The sequence below is a fragment of the Channa argus genome, chromosome 6, assembly GCF_033026475.1.
Source record: "Channa argus isolate prfri chromosome 6, Channa argus male v1.0, whole genome shotgun sequence".
In the NCBI taxonomy this organism is placed as follows: domain Eukaryota; kingdom Metazoa; phylum Chordata; class Actinopteri; order Anabantiformes; family Channidae; genus Channa; species Channa argus.
In genome coordinates, this window is record NC_090202.1 from 18,059,813 (window position 1) to 18,077,715 (window position 17,903).

At 39.6% G+C, this 17,903-nt stretch overlaps 1 protein-coding gene across 2 annotated transcripts in view; it reads left to right on the top strand.

Moving 5' to 3' along the window:
- Nucleotides 1–1,202: 1,202 nt before the first annotated feature.
- The window catches only part of igsf11 (immunoglobulin superfamily member 11), a 94,575-nt gene continuing 77,874 nt past the window's right edge, over nucleotides 1,203–17,903 (top strand). For both annotated transcript variants that reach the window (XM_067508778.1, XM_067508780.1), the window contains exons 1-3: nucleotides 1,203–1,310; nucleotides 3,271–3,451; nucleotides 3,836–4,395. In XM_067508778.1, the coding sequence (XP_067364879.1) occupies nucleotides 4,335–4,395 (61 nt within the window). In that variant the 5' untranslated portion in view covers nucleotides 1,203–1,310; nucleotides 3,271–3,451; nucleotides 3,836–4,334. The remainder of the gene's footprint in view (nucleotides 1,311–3,270; nucleotides 3,452–3,835; nucleotides 4,396–17,903) is intronic.

A 17,903-nucleotide genomic window follows, 5' to 3' on the forward strand; every position in this document is an offset into this window, starting at 1 on the left:
GTAAAAACCCAGAGGCCATTTCAGGTCCCGGTAGGAAGGAGTACATGTATACGGCATTATTTTGCATATTATATTGCAGAAAGAGGTCAATTTATAGCGGTCTTAGCACATCATTTAACGAATTTAATGTTATGTGTTATATACGTGTAACACTTACAGGTCTGAGTTACAGCACCTTAATGTCCATGAGGTTAGCTATGTGGATAACTGCTGGCCACTTTATTAGGTACACCTGTACAATTCAATGCAGCAGCACTGCCATAAATTCTACTTTCACAATGTTATAATTTTTTAGTTTAGATTAAAACTTTGATAATTCTGTGTTTACAATTGAAGTTGTAGTGCGTGGAGGAGTCTTACTGGACAGCATTGTATTAAGAGGTGGTTCTAATATTTAGGCCAGGGACTCTCAATCCTGGTCCCTAAGGCCGTCTACTCTGCTTGTTTTCAGTCAGAAGCTGGGAGATATCAGTTCACTTTGTCTTCCTTACTCTACCCTCATCTGAGTTGATGTCTTCCAGCTTTCGATTGACTGAACACACATGACAAAGGTACTCATCAGTGGGTTTTGCAGGGTTGGCTGACAAACAAGCAAAGCAGGGGTCATTATTTAAATTTATTTAAGGGGGACAAAACATTAGAACCACCACTGAATATATTGCACTCTGGTATGACTACACCACCCACATTGCTTCAATAATAAACACACACGCACATATTTTATATAAATTTAAGCTAATCAACAACCAAATAATTTCTGGTTCCAGTTTCTGGTTGCACTTTTCTATATTTGAGTTTGAGAATGAATATTAATATGTGTCTAATAGTTTTTTAAGACCTGAGCTAATGCACTGGGTGTTTTCCCTGTGATCCAGGCTAAATGGAAGCAGTGTCCCAAAAGTTACATGACCTTTGGATAAAAGGGACCTAAAGTTTAAAGGTTTAAAGTTCAAGCAGACCGAGAATGAGAGACAAAAAAGTGAGTGATGTAAAGGCCTCTGGGCTACCTTAAGATCTTTTTACTCATGTCTTATTTGTCTGTAGTGACAGCTAAACAACTGTGAAAGCCTGCCAACAGTTTAGGGGCTGAAAAAAGGATGGGGAGACGAATGTACACAAGGCACTGCTCCCCACATGCTTTTTCCTTAAGGTTTCAAGATCAAATTAGAGAGGAGAATTCAAAAACACTGTAGTCCACACAGTTTCTCTTTATATGCTTTGATGTATTTTTTTTTTTTTGTCTTCTTAGCTAAGAAACTGTGTGGAGTCCTGTGAAGTAGAGAAGATGCAAGCAGTCATTTTGTGCTGAGGTGAGCTCAGTGTGATCAGTAGATCAGAGTGATTAGAGGCCTGAACACGGGTTGTTTGATGCCATCTCTTCGGTTGCTTCTTTTAATCACTGAGTGGTTCCTTTAGCCCGCAGTCTCTGTTATGTTTTCTTTTTCTTTCTTGCTATGAAACACTTACTGCTTACTGAAACATTCTTGCCTATTAATGATTTATATGGGTATAATGGGCTAATATACCTTGTACAAATTAGAAATTTAATCTGTGATTCCTTATGATGACACATTTTAAAATAATTTATTTTGCATTTTTCACACACTTTTACCTGTAAAGAGCTCTTGATGTTTAGTGCGCATAGCTTTCATACACCAAAATTTGTAGCCTTCTTGTGTGAATTAATAAAAGAATTAATTATATTTGATGATTCAGACACAAAGTCAAAGGCAGTTAGTCATGTGTACTGTTCCTCCTGTTGCCATAACTGTAGAAGAGACTTGCACTGACAGAGAAGAGATCTCACCTGAAATGTTCACTTGTGTTGCAATGACATTGCACTAATATCTGCATCACAAGCTATAAAAATGACTCAGCTGTATTATTTGGCTGAATGCTATATGACCCTTGCTCTACAGAGATACGAAGTCTTGGTAATTAAATATTATTTTATTGACACACATATTAATAAAATATATACAATATGCATTCACTTGCCACTTTTTTTAAGTACACCTGTACAATCTAATGTAATCCAATACAGTAGCTCTGCCATGAACTTTTACAGTGTTATAACTTCTCAGTTTTTAAGGGAAAACGGTCAGAAAGGTGATAATTCTACTCTCTTTAATAAAGATAATAATGGGTGGTGGAGTCATACTGAAGTGCATTATAAGAAGAGGTGGTTCTAAGGTTTTAGCCTCCTCATTCTTTTTATATAGGGTAGGTTTACCTAATGAGGAAGCACCTGCAATTCCCAAGGTCAACCTTGCTTGAGTTTCCTTAACTCAAGTGCTTCTCTGGTAAGAATTGACTGGTTGTGACTTTCATCCCTTTGTATGTCTTTTATTGGAGAACCCCTCTGTGTTATGTATTAACTGCCTAAACACTCTGTCTTTTAGACTCTTCAATTTCACCTCTGGTAATATCACTCAGGCAAGCGCTCATTTAAGCGCTATTTCATCTGGTACTTCCCCTTCCTGAATTTTAAAATCACTTCTAAAATTCTGTTTTGTTGTCTACCAACCAGTGCAAAGAGGGAGGAAACACTTATTCAGTTTTGGGTTCTCGGCATCCTTAGCTTTTGTGCCCCCTCTTGGGGCTTATAATCTTAACCTCTTCTTCTATCTGACATTATACATTTTTAGAAATGCTTGCCCAAGAGGAGATGAGTCCCAGGAACTGGAGTCTCTCAAAAGTTTATTGAATAAAAAAATCAGCAATCAAAAAGCGTCTCAGCAGTTGAGGTCAAAAGTACAGACTTCAGTAGAGCTGCTCTCTAGCTCTCAAACTAAGAGGAACTAGTAAGAAAAACTTTCTAAGCAAAAAACTATCCTCTCGTCGCACCTGTTTCTGTCTCCTTTTTTTAAATTTGGCAATGATCTTCTCTTTTTATACAGTTTTATACCATGCTGTCTGCCCTATACTATGAACTTTAGTGGGTGTCTTTCTGTTCCTATTTGACCTGGTCATGTTGAGAAAGCTCTGTGTCTCAAGTATGAACTTTAGCACGGTGGTTTCCTGTTCAACTTAGATCAGGTCATGTTAAAAGCATGCAATGGTTCAATCATTGCTCATACAGCACAAGCATAAACATTTTAACATTCCTTCAACACTAATAAATGGGCCTTTGAGTTTATACAGGCCTATATGTAGCTATAAAAAGTACTGTTTGCACATACACTCAGTGTTTGACAGAAGGTTCTTCTATTCTATTTTATTCTATTCTATTCTATTTTATTCTATTCTGTGTTGTCTATTGTTCTGTAGACGCACCGCGGGGGGGGGGCACGAACGCCTCTTTCTCTCCCGACTGGCGTCAGCGGTCTCCCAGCAACAGCAGGGCTGGAGCTCGTCTCAATCACCCGCTGCTGAGTCGTCAAGCAACACTAACACTAAAACAGGAAGCCAGATGAATATCACCCAAAAAATAAAAGCGCACTCCGGCCTGGTGAGATTCTCTCTGTCCCTTTGATTTTTTTTTTACATGTCACAATTCTTTTCTATTTTTACTACGCATTAACAATTGAAAAAAGACTCGCGGTATATAGGTAATTAATTCTCCATTGATGTCCAAACATTTGAATATGACTGCATCTTTTATACTTAGAACTTTACAAATTTACTTCACTAATGTCCGAAAGTGTTTTACTTTATTGATAAAACCTAAGTTGATAAATGCAGAAAATGTGAGGAGCGCACAGGTGAAGAGGAACGTGGATTGGTATCCGCTCACTTGTGAACTACTGTGCGAGTCTGCACGATTTTTTATTTTATTTTGGAGAATATACATCGGAAGTTGTATTACTTTCAATGCGGTCTGACTTGTTCGCAGGTCCGCTAAGCTGCAGCAGAACAGGCAAGAAACCATGGAGCGCAACAAGACGCGTTGGAGAGTCTCACCAAGCGGACGGGGAAAGTGCCAGTTTCTGATCGGTTTGTAAGTAACTTTCAGCGACAGTCGGCGGATTTTCGTTCACCAGCAGGTGGACACTGGGTTTTTCCAAGCGTGCGTAACTCGACTGGAGAGGTCTATGGAAAGAAAATAGTCTTTGGAGTGACTACCAGCTACCAAAGAACGGGAGGAAAGAAGGAGTAAATGCGCTCGAAGGAGACCAGTGCCTGGCACATAACTGCACTCCCCGCATTTTTTCCCAACACATTGGAACATTTCATTTAGGAAAAAAAAAAAAAAAACGCAGACTGCTTTCATGTCCGACGACGCTGGTGGGAACAGTTACTTTTCTTTAAGCAAACTGTGAGCACAGCTGTGATTTCATAGAGACGGAGGCAGTGGACTAAACCTGACAACGAGTGACTGAACCTTACGAACCATGGTGAAATTTCATAACTCGGACCTATGGATAGCCTGGATGGTCGTTTTTTGCATGGAGGGTAAGTTGTCTGACACTTGGGAACTTGTGTACTCACCCCAGAGTGCAAGCACAAAGCACCGTGTACACGCACGGTCTGATGAGGATGATGATGACGATGATAACAGCGAACTATGTCAGAAGTCGTAAATATTTAGAATCACAAATCATTAGTACAGCACATCTGCTTTGATATTGCAAAAACGGATGTATTTGTATTAAAATTGTGCCACGGGCTCAACCTCTTCTCTCCAACCGCGCGTGCGACAGCCATTTGATCCACCCTCCCCTCCTTAATACTCTATGTTTGGATCAGCCTCACAAATCCCCGGCATTTCCACAAAAACTAAAGCGCCGATTTAGTTTTCCCTAGCACTAGTCCCACAAGCACTTTTGATTGTGCACGTCTTATCCATAATGCGCTCTGCCCTGCCCGATGGCGCTTTTGCTCGTCTTACACAACATAAGGCCTTAAAATTACTGTTTGTTTGTTTGTTTTTAAACTACGCGACCACCGACGACAAACATTAAAACATGAACACAGTAGTGGGAGAATGAGGGTTTTGAAATAAACGGAGCAGACGGTGGAGGGTTGTAATGGTAATCCGCCCGATTAACAAGACGCATGGTGACCAGGCAGGACAGGAGAGCAGGCCACCCCAGGGGAAAAACACTAAAACTCCTCCATGAGCAATTACGTTGTGTGTGTGTGTGTGTGGCACTAAATAGGAAGTTTGCTGAGCATACAGTATCCTACTTCTTAGTTCAGGTTGTGTTTTGGCAACCCAACAATGTCCCTACTAATTTTGCATGTAAGTTCACTAAATGTCTTCACGTTGTTTAATATAATATACCTGAAATAGTGAAAATTAAAATATTATTTTTCTCTTTCTATATAACAGTTTCCTGAATCGCAGAGAAAGTCGCTAAATAAAAATAACATTGCAGATAAGATTAATGGCACCAATTAATAAATGTGCATCATTAGTAAATGTATTCATGCAAAAATGACATGGGGTAATTAATAAAGATGGATGCTTTATGAGACTGTTAAAGAGCTGTCAGGTGGAAACGAATGAGTTCCCAGAAATAGTCTGCAACTTTCTTTCAAACTGTGTAGCATTTCTTCGGTTCATAAAACTGCAAGAACCTGCCAATTCAGCTTGTTAGAGCCTCATGTCACAACACCAAAAGCATTTCCACTGAACCTTGCAGACACACACAGGCTACACACTAGCCTGTGGTGTCCATTTGGACATAACAATGGTGTGAGATTGAATTTAGTTCAGATTGTCCAGGTGCTTCACAATGCTGCTCACTTATTTAGCTGTGGACCTGTGCAGGGAGCTGATGCATGGTGTCTTGTAAGTTTGACTCAGGGTTGCACACAAACACGTAGGTGCACAACATGATTTGTATTTTCTATCAGACTGTCCATAATAAAATGGTTACGAATGAAAACAGTGGAATTCCTTCGTTTTCTCCCAATGTGATCACGCATCTATGCAGTTATTGCCTCACTTATTGAAATGAGCAAAGGGTTAAAAAGACCTGCTAATAAGAACAAACAGCATATATGGGCCTAGCTGTTCTAACGAGAGGCTGCATTCTCTGGACATGTTCTTCTCTAATCTTGCATCTTGGTGAGGAGCTACCAGTGTTTCTATAAATAAATTCTGACACCGCAAAGTCAGTATTGATTGGGATTGTTTGTTTTGTTTGTTTGTGCACTGACCTCCAATTTTTTCCCCACATAAAGCGTTGTCACTAGATTGATCTCACCTGTTCATTCTGTTGGACAGCAGCCTGTTTGTGATGATTACACCACGAGACTTGACTTGTTTTTACCATGTGTATATTTACAATAAAACTGTATGTTTTGGTATTTAATGCAGTTTACTGTAGCATTGTATATGTTTTTTAAAGGTGAACAGTTAAAACCCCCCCAAAAAGTTTTGAAAAATAGATGACTGTGAGCAGCTAAGGCAAGAGAAAATAAGACCCCTAACTGACTTGGACAAGCACCTGTCACGAGTGAGTTCAAGGCAGGGCCCTTCCTACTTTCAGCATTAGTTAGAGGACATGTCATGTCCCTCTTCAGCCATCAAGCCCGCACTGTTTCACATAAATATTGTATCCTTTCTTCTCAATTAGAAATGGGCATCGTACAGCTCGGCAGTGGTTGAAGTGCTTTGAGAAGGTGAAATTTTGAAGGATAAAAGAAAGAGACTCAATGCTGATCAACTGATCGGTTCAGGTGCTGCCACAAAGAACCCCCCTGGCGATACCAACACAAATCTGCTCTGTCCATTATGCCCTGATTTAATGATCCACCCAGAACAACAGTGCGACAGGGACTGATTTGGAGGACTAATCAATTCAGCAAATTAAATCCAAGTAGTGGTGGTGCAGTGTTTCCCACAGAATTTGTTCATATTTGTGGTGGCTGGTGGTGTGGGGGTGGTGTTGGGGGGGGTGGGGAGTACAGATTCTGATGTGGGTTTATCAAATAAAATCTTTGTACCAAAGATGCTCAGAATAAAAAGTAACTGTAGAAGAAAATTAGCTATTGATTGTATATGCTTTTTCACTGTATATACACATTAACAGCCCACATTAACTTGGATATGTGATCAATTTCCAGTGCAAGATCAGCTGATGGTTTTACTAGACAAGATGTCTCAAACTGTTTAGACAGTTTTAGGTGGTACAGAGACACTCAGTCCAGTCTCATTGTTGAGAGGGGGTAAGAAGTGATACCTCTTGCGTCATATTGATGCTTTTTTGGCACAAGCAGCATGTGTTGTATTAAGGCTGTTTTTGCCACCATTGCACGTTGCACATATTTCATTTGTCTTGTTTGAAATTTTAGGCACCATATAAGTAGTGTACAGTAGCAGTAGGCAGAGGGGAAATAGACCTCTACCCAGCTGAACACAGATGGTAGCATACTCTCCAAGTATGTTTCATATTTAAAAAACATGGTGGCTGTTTTGAACTTCAGTTGCTGTTGTTTATTTTCAGTGTTAGCGTAATACATCTTATAGAACATTTCTAATTTGCAGTAAAATGTTCACTTCCTTCCCACTGTTTGTATATACACATTTGTTAAGCATTAAAGAAGAAAGACAACAAGATTTTCTTAAAAACACTGGTGTTCGGGGCATTTATTTCTGCATCAAAGCAGAACTTAGACCAGTTCCCTTCTCCCCACTCTTTGAGCTTGTTACCCAATAATACTGTGCTGTATGAAAATATATAGCAAGCCTTGTTTATCCTTTTTCCTTTGCATTATTTGCTGATTACATTTCAATTCCCCAATTAAATGGGATTCTGTCACATAGTTGCACTGGGCTCGCAGTAAGAACAGGGTTTTTTGGCTTTTAGCAAAAGTATGTATAACTTTTCTTTCAACATGTACTTTCCACAGCTACTGGTATATTTTAAAGGTCTGAAAGCACAATAAAAACATCTGCAAATCACCAAAACTGTGTTGACTGGGGTCTTTGTATGGCCTCTTCAAAGCAGATTTTGTTTTGTTTTTTTGTTCAGTTAGAACCTTTTGCCAGGTAGTTAGAGATAATGAGAATGAGCCAGAGCAGAATGACAACAGCTTTGAAAAGAGAAAAATGTTAAAAAGGTGGAGAGCAGTACAGCTTTTTTATGCACCTAGAATCTAGAAATATGCCTTTTTTCCCTGCTAATGCATATTATTGAAAAAAAAAACTTTGTGTCAGTTTTATCTGTTAAGTAGCATTTTTTTTCCTTCCTCTTTCCGCCTGCTGCTAAAAAGGAGCAGCTGGAACAAGAGTGTTGAGACAGATGGAACTTTCCACCTCAATTATTTTTCTCACTAAAAATAGCCTCTCAAAAATTAAAAGACCTCTGGGATGTTTGCAATGTGCATGTGTGTGCATGTGTGTGCACGTGTATGTTTGAGCGACAGAGGCGTAGAGAACTTCAGACGACGGGGTCCTCCTCCATCCTGGGAGTGGGAATGAATAAAAGATGGGCAGATATTTGAGAGAGAGCGCAGCATCCGCACCATCCCATGGTGTCTTAAGCACACATTAAACTAGGTCCCAGAGAGTCCACAGGGTGCTCCGCGCCACGGCACTTGGCCAAGCATCTGGGGCAAACATCTGATGTGGTCAGTTCACAGAGGTTTGGGGGTTTAGAGGTTTAGAGCTTTGAGGTTTTATGGTTGGTTGTACCTTTAATCAGAGTGTCAAATAAGGGAATCGTGAGTGAATTACGAGCATGTAGGGAGCAGCCTGATGTTAATGCAGAAACGTGATCCGTTGTGTTTTTCAGTGCATTTGGGTTAGATCTGTAAAAATCGTGTTTGTGAAGCTTGGTGTCACTTATCAAAACAGAAGTTCATCTGGAGAGAGTCAGTACAGAGAAACACTGTTGACATCAAAGAACTGTTGGTGTCAATGGCTGAATGTTGCATTGCCTCACGCAATTTTTGGTCAAAATGGGGAACGTGAACACACAGCAAAGACTACAGCCACCAGCACATAAAGTCACAGCCAAAAATATTGGAACCCTTGCAATTCTGTGCAATTCTGTCGGAAAATGCAACCCTTCTCTGAGAAAATTGCTCCAATTGCAAATGTTTTGGTATTAATGTGCTTGTTGTTGTTGTTATACGCATTAGAACAAGACAAAAAACAGAGAAGAAAAGTCAAACTTAATACAAATTCCTAACAGTACTCAAAAATTGACATGACAAAATTATTGGCACCTTGTCAAAAAGAAATAATTGCTTTTCATGCATGTGATGCTCCTGTAATTTGTATCCAGACACACCTGTGGCAACTAACAGCTGTGGGCAATATAGTAATCACACTTGCAACCAGTTAAAATGGAGAAAAGTTGACTCAATATTTCTGTTGTTTGTCACACTGAGCATGGAGAAAAGTGTAAAGGTGTCTGTGGATTTGAGAGAAAAGATGGAAAAACATGGACAATCTTTAGGCCACAAGTCCATCTCCAGAGATCATAATGTTCCTGTGTCCACTGTGCGCCATATCATCAAGAGGTTTACAGCCCATGACACTGCAGTTAACCTCCCTGGACGTGGACGGAAGAGAAAAATGTATGAAAAATTACAACAAAGGATTGTTTGAATGGTGGATAAAGAACCCGATTTAACTTCCAAACAAATTCAAGCTGATCTGCAGACACAGGGTACATCAGTGTCAGCTCCTACTATCCGTCGCCATCTGAATGAGTAGGAGACCCAGGAGGACACCACTGCTGACACAGGCATAAAAAGCAAGCAAGTACTGTGGACAGATGAGACAAAGGTAGAGCTTTTTGGTAAAGGACATCACGGAACTGTTTACAGAAAAAGAAATGAGGCCTTCGAAGAAAAGAGTACAGTCCCTACAGTCAAACATGGTGGAGGTTCAAAGATGTTTTGGGGGTTGTTTTGCTACTTCTGGCACTGGATGCCTTGACTGTGTGAACAGTATCATTAAATCTGATGATACCAAATACTTTGAGGCGCAACGTAGTGGCCGGTGTCAGAAAGCTACGTCTCCACCAGAGGTCATGGGTCTTCAAGCAGGAGAATGACCTGAAACACACTTCAAGAAGCATTCAAAAATGGTTCCAAACAAAGTGCTGGAGAGTTCTGAAATGACCAGCAATGAGTCCAGATCCAGAGAATCCCATAGAACACCTGTGGAGAGATCTCAAAGCTGCAGTTGGGAGAAGGAATCGTTCAAATCTGAATGACCTGGAGCAGTTGGCAAAAGACGAGTTGTCCAAAATTCCAATAGAGAGGTATAAGAAACTCATTCATGGTTACAGGAGGCGATTGATTTCAGTTATTTTTCTAAAAGAGTGCTACCAAATATTAAGGTAAGGGTGCAAATCAATTGTCCAGTCCTTTTTTTTTTTTTTTTTTTTTAGTTCTGTGTGAAATTTTCAAGTGTATCATATTTGATTTTTCTTCTTTTTTTTAATTTATTTTTTTCGTGTTCCAATGCAAACCAAAACAATAACCATGTGAATACCAAACCGTTTGCAATTGGAACAATTTTCTTAGAGGAGGGTTGCATTTTCTGTCAGGATTGCAGGGGTGCCGATGTTTTTGGCCATGACTCTGTGTTCTGAGAAAAAAAATACACAAGCTTTCGGAAGACTGCATATATGGAAACTGCGAACAATGTAAAGTATAGAGCTGCAAGACACATTGCAAAAATTTGGGCGACAGATCCATGACTTTCGGCCTTATGTATCATTGTTTTAAGGTATTTATATAGACCTTTAATTAAAATAACAATGAAAATGTGTTGCTAATGGATAGGCTTGACTTGTTTTTATCTAAGTAAGTTTGTACCATTTCACTTAGCAGCAAGATGACTTCTCCATGAATCAACATTTGGTCTGTACTGTTTCTCGTGCGTGTGTGTGTGTGTGTGTGTGTGAGAAGAGCCCTTTGGCTTATGCATATTTAAAGCAGATGTCTCATGTCTTCCTGAAGATCCTCTCCTTCAATTGAGCAGTTCTGCTTTGCTGGCTCTTGAGGTTTGACAGGACTTTCACAGACAGGACTTGCACATCACATCAGTCACTCAGGAGATGTTACACATGCAGATAAAACATTAAGGTGAACTTATAAATAGAGCTGTGGAAAGTGTCACATGGTAGACAATCTTTTTGTATCTATTAATAAATTATGTTTTAGTGTTCTGTTTGTCCACATGTCAAATTCTAAACTTTTACATTATAAAGTAATTTGTTTTACAGCTTTTTTTTGTTGTTGTTTGCTGTTAGTGATTTTTTTTTTCCAACATCTAAGCTGTAAAAGAGATGTAAAAGTCTTGTGTGTGAGTCAGCAGGAACACAGATTCTCTAATGGAGTGATAATTGTTTCTTTGCAGAATACCTTAGGACCTTCAACAGTAAAGTCAGTATCACAACAAATCAATCTAAACCTGTTCTTACACATTAATCTGACTATATGTAATTTAAATATCAACCCCAGATATAAGCATAAAATATTCTACACTTTTTCCTTGAATTTGTTTTCTTTATTTCTCGCAAACCTGAGGAGCTGCTTTTCTTTCTTTTTTAGGGCACCCGCCCAACTTATATTTGCACCAATCTATATTAATTGACTCATATTTTACTAAAGCTGTTCTACAGCATTTATTTGCCGTGTGTGAGATTTATTGCAGCTCTCAATCATTGTCTGCCAGAGGGTTGTTAAGTTGATCTCTGGTATTACCAAGAATCCAAGAATAGTTGCTGTGTTTATCATTGTAAGCCTTTATGAGCTCAGATCAATGGCAAAAGGTGTGTGTGTGTGTAATCATTTATTTGGCCTCTCTTATTCCCCTGGCATATAAATCACAGCTGCTCCCAAAGGATCAAGATTTCCCCAAGAACGTGATGACCTCATCAGTTTGATCCACCAATCACAGTTCTCCAGGTTTTCAAATACTGGGATAATTCAATCTGTCTAGTGAGCTCATTGTTACGGTGAAAGCAAACTCACCTCAGTCTGTCTGCCCATTATTTTTCCTGTAAAGAGTGAACGTGTGAATAGCCTTTTGACTTGGTCAGTGAAACATTTTGGAAGTAAAACAGGTTAAACTGTACTCTGCACGGGTATATTGACCATAGTATAGAGGACACTATGACTTATTATTTTTTTTAGGTACATGTTTTCTTAGGTTTATATCTTTGAATCACTTATGAAAACTTACATTGTTGTCTTCTTGCTTTCCAGAATGTGAAAGGCATGTTCTTTGCTGTTATCGTGTATCTTTTTGCAGACATGTCTGATAGTAATTTATATAGTAAAGTCCAAAATGGATGAAAGCTGTTTGACTTTGATGACCGAGACAGAGGGTTATGTGATTAAGTGATTGAAGTGAGTGCTTGATATGAAATGCAGGGGCACCACATTTGAATGTGGGGTTATTCCACCTCGGGCGTGGCAGTGGAGTGGTTAGCGATTCTGCCTCACAGCTAAAAGAGTTGCGGGTTTGCATCCCCAGCTGTCTGTGGCCTTTCATTGTGGGGTTTGCATGTTCTCCTTGTACTGGTGTGGGTTTCATCTGCAGTCTAAACATGCAAGTTAGGTTAACTGGTGACTTTAAATTGCCCGTAGGTGTGAATGGTTGCCTGTCTGCGTATGTCTGTCAGGATTTGTGTATGAGAATGGAATGACCCCAGAGTAAACGCAGTGAGAGGGAACGTGGTGAAATAAGAATGTTAATCAGAGACACCAGGGAAAGAACAAAAATAACACAACTCAATCCAGAAGGAGATCGGAGACAGGGGTGTCAAAACAAGTGGTAAGGTAAGTGACTAACTGGCACTTGGGAATTCAGCAAAGTTGAATCTGAATCAGAAACACATCTATAGAAATTCTAGCATGAAACTAGTGCAGTGAGACAGAAGATAAGATAGACAGAAATACCAAAACCAGACAGGGAATATTGTCAGTTTAGAGTCAGAATCCGCACGTGAAACTAGGGAATAGCCTGGACAAGCCTTCAAACATGAGAAAGGAGTTGTGAGAAATAAATAGCTTTATTAAAGACCACTGGATATCAAGAGAAAGAACTGAGAATCAGTCCAGGAGCGAGGAAAAAAGCTGACTTGGGCTTCGAAAGTAATAGTACAGAATGCATGCAAAAACACAAATCTGGGGAAATAACTAAGGATTAACTTGAACCCCGACTAGGATAACTAAAAGAATTATCAAAGTAGAGCACAGACAAAATAACAAACTGGTTAAAATTGTAATTTAAAAGTGGGCACTAAAAAGAACAGGTCAGGAACAGATATGAAAAGTAACGAGAAGTCAGGATATCCAAGACAGATCTAGAACGAGCAGAGCAGAACCTTTATTTTTGTTTAATCATTTGTGTTTAATGACACCCCAATCTCCATGTCACATTATTACTGAAGGCAGAAAGTGTTTAATTCTTCTCATTTAAACACATTAAACTAAAAAAAACAACCACCTTGCTCCCTCATGGATTTTAGGAAGTATATCCCCAGTGTGTTATGGCCCACAGCTTCATGAAATATTGCAATGAGAAATGGATTTACAGCAGAATTGGAGGGAGAATGCAGATTCAGCTGTAGGTGGTTTTAGGTCATTTTTCCGACACGTGTCCACAAGCAAGGGATATATATAGGTACTTCGGTGGCACTCCCTGGTGTACTGTGGCCTTGCATCACTAATTTGAAATTGATTGTTCATTGATCTACAAACCAACTAAATGACCTTACAGTAATTAATGAGCCCTAGGGCGGAGTTTGCTGGTATCATACCAAAAGATAATGCAGATCCTGTAATCACTGACTTGTCCTGACCGGATAATTGTGCAGGCTTTAAAAATATACTGTGTATAAGTTCATATTCTAGAGGAATGTAATTTTGTAAATTGCTCATTGTTGCACATGATGGGCTGTCTCTGCTCTTCTGTAATGGCCACCTAGGTGCTTGGTTAAAAGTACCCACAGAAATTACATCTGTCTTTTGAGTTTTTAAAAGCTTTTGAGTGTCAGAGGTTTCAGACGTGACGTGATTTCAAAAAAGATGCTGACAAATTCAGCCTTTGCATGCTTCTTTCTTCTGTCTATAAAGTCTGTCCTTTGTCTTTTTGGAAATTTCCTTAATCATCCCTCTGCCAGCAACATGCTAGAATAGTGAAATCCTTTGCCACGTTATCTGTTAAGACGAATTAATCCTACTGCATTATGTGGTCAGGGTGAGCAGATGAACTGAACTTGAAATGCCTCTGCCTGTTGTCCTGACACTCACTTTACACTGCTAATGGAGTGAAAATGCAGATTTCTGCAAAATGATAAAGAATAGTGATGAACAAAGTGGAAAAAGGGGACAGATTCTCCTGCATTAAATATGCCCAGGGCTTTTCACAGCCATAGGTAATTCATAAACTAGCTGTTGGGGTAAAACACAGCTGTTTTATTTTTACTTTTACTCTTTTTCTGTAGTTAGATGTCTCTGATCTCAAAACCACATTAACTTTGGAATCAACACAGTGCCCCAGAGCCTCCGTCTCTCACTAGTGTTATTCTTTTGTTTTGTCTTGCTCGGTTACCATTTTTCCAACATAGATGCAAGTTCACTTTAATTGCTCCCTTTGTTGGAACCTATTGTATATCCATTTATACCCTTATAACCTTTTTTATTGTCTGATCTTTGCTTCCCTTCACATTAGCCTTTAAATGTCATACACTCTATTTCTCTTTGTACCTCTCTATCACACAACTTTCTCAATTTCTTCAGCCTCCCACACACTCTGTCGACTCACAAGTGACTTTCCAGGAAAGAGGATGAGCCACAAAAGTGTTCCCCCGGTTGCTCTGCGCTTGCAGGCAACGAATGAGCATGTCAGATCTGATCCATGTGAACAGCCACAAAGAGAGGCAAGTAAAGACATACACAAAGGAAGGAAGAGAAAGTGAGAAAGAAGGAGAGAGAGGAAGACAAAAGATCCCATCTGCTCATTGTTCCAACACTTCACCTTTACATTGTTACCATTGTATCAAATAGAACAGGACAGGGCACAGGTGGGACTTTCACAAACTGGGGAACACACATTTACACACTGTCGTTCGTGTGTGGACATAAAAGCACGTGCCTTTACAAACATATTCGAAGACACCGTTTGCTGTCTATTAGTGTCTATTAGTGATATGCAGCTGCACAGTCTATTAGCATGCTAATGCACGCACTCATACCTGGGCTTCACACAGAATTACTCATATTTTCATATTACAGTGTTTATCTTTGCCTAATTTCCTTTTGGGTTGCTTGACACTGAAGCTCTCCATTGCATTTGATGGTATTGGTATTTTTTTATGTATATGCCTATTTGAAAAGTGGAAAATAAGACTAGAATGTCAGTAGTATAAAGTAATCAGATTTTCAAAATCCCATTTGGAGTCTAAGTCCAACTGAAATTAAATTTCATGTTTTTGTTTTTTATTTTTTTCTTGCTTCTTGTGGAGACCACGTAGGCTGTGTTAGTCTAACAACAATGAAAGGGGGATGGCTATCAGGGGGAACCATATGCTTCTGTGCCCCTTCAACTCTTAATCCATGCCTCTACTGCCGTGTCTGGTTGTCCTTCCTGACAGCCCGGAGATTGGTGGTGGGTGCAGGGAAATGCTGTCCAGTGTGCTGCACACTGCGTCATATTTTTAATGTGCTCAATATGCAAATCTACTTGCTCTCGGATGGTTTTGCCAGAACATGAGACTCTATCACATGAGACTCGCATCACACACACGCAAACACATATGAACATACCTATTCAATCACACCCACAAACGCACACACATATATATATATATATTTATACACAGACAGATACTTCACCTCACCCTCCCACACACATTAATACCATGGGGATATTGGACAGACTTAACCGATAATGCCCAATAGTATTGTCACATACCCCACTGACACACTGTGTGTGAGTTTGTCCTATTTGTTCACTATCCTACCAGAAATCCTTTTAAGTAGAGCTCTGCTATTGAAAGAACAAAACACGCGAAAACTCTGTTCAAGAAACAGGACATCCTTAGTACATCGGCACTGACTTTGTTGAGACATCCAGATGTATATTGTGAGCTGTTCTGTGATTAAAGTTACTCACTTTAAGCTAAACCCGGCTCATCCCGTCTGGTGTCAGTGTGCTAATGACTATATATACTAAGTGACAAAGACTGGATAGACTTGTGGGTGTTTAATACAGTTGTCCTTCACTCACCTAGGACCACTTTAAAGCACTTAGTTGTCACCTTTTTTGTTTTTCATATTTTTCTCTCGTCAAGGCCACATTAACACAGATGCACTCTGTGTGAATAAACACAGCCGTACACATTCTACACACAACTACCACAACTACAGTCCACAACTAACCAGTCTTCTGTGGTTCTATCCAGTTTCTCTGCAGTGCAATTATGAGTTCATCTGGCAAACCACTGCACTGGACAATTCTATATGTAAATGTGAGAGTGAGCATAACTAAACACTGTGATGTACTGTATTATATTTTATTAAGCTTTAACCCATTAATGTGCAGGCTAGTTTACAAACACTCTGCTTAAATAGGTCAAAATATAACGGAGTACTAATAGGAAAAGTGTATGTTATCCCATCACCGTTAGTTGGATATACTGATCACCACATACAAAAATCAGAGGATTTTGCAGCCATGGTCAAAGAGCTGAAACTGGATACTGATGAAACCATGGTATCCTTTGACGTCACATCCCTCTTAACCAGCATCCTAACCACTGATGCTTTGACAGCCGTTAGGAAAAGACTAAAAGAGGACCACACAGCAGAAGCATCCTCAACCTAGATCACCTACAGAGCTGACTTCTACAGACACAAACATTGCTGTTCCATGGGTTCTCCAGTTTCACCTATTGTTTCCAACTTATACATGGAGGAAGTGGAGAAGAAACCTCTCAACTCCTTCCTAGGGATAGCACCAACCCACTGGTTCAGATATGTAGATGTCACCTGGGACAGAAGACAGATGGTATGAGAGAGGAGTACGTGAAGCCATTTATGTTCACATGGAGAATCCTTCTCTCAACAGAGGAGGAGGCCTCAGGCACTTTATTCAGACTAAAGAAACTGCTTGGATAAGTGGCAAAATGTTTCTAACTAAGAAAAAGAAGTACAGTTGACAAGATCACATCTTCGAATTCTGTGAAATTTAAAAAAATGCAATTTCTGGTGAGGACTAAATTTCTCCCATTTATTTCCACTTACATTTGCTAAAATCACAGGTGTATAACATCAGGTGCAGATGTAGTAGTTTCACTTGACTGTGTTTGCAAAGTCCTTTGAGACACTTATTGTGGGAGGCTGGGTAAATAAACCTGTCTTCACTTAACCTTAACTCCACTATAAAGAGAGCTTGACTGTTCTCCAGAGACACAGATTTAGTAGTTTTAAAGTAGCACAGTGATCATCTTCATCTGCTCAAGTGGGTTGTAATTAAGAAAAGGTTTCCTGACATATAAAGGAGAAAGAAACTGTGTAAACCAGGGGAAAAAAATAATACGTATGTGACATACACACATAAACAGTACCCACCTTGTGTAAACTGTTCAAAGCATGGCTTGCCTATGTCTGTGCCCATGTGGGTATACATGTGTGCAGGGTCTTACTCGTGCTACTGAACTGATCACATAAAGCTAAAGCTATCTAAAATCTATAAGCCAGGCTCACATTCCAAATGACAGACATAATCTGCAGCAAAGCCCTTATTAGCAAATGATTTGGACCTTGGCTCCATAATTTACACATTGTTCCATATTCACAAATCACCTCTTAGCAGGCAAGCTGGTAAAAATCAGCAGCCACTGCTCATTTGAAGAGGCAAGTAAACAAGTCACAGACTAGTCAGTCACAAAAAGCAATAAGGGAAGTTATATTGTTTAGCCCCAAGAAGACTAGAACTGCAAAGTTTAGGCCTCTGACCAAGACCTCCCTCTCTGGCT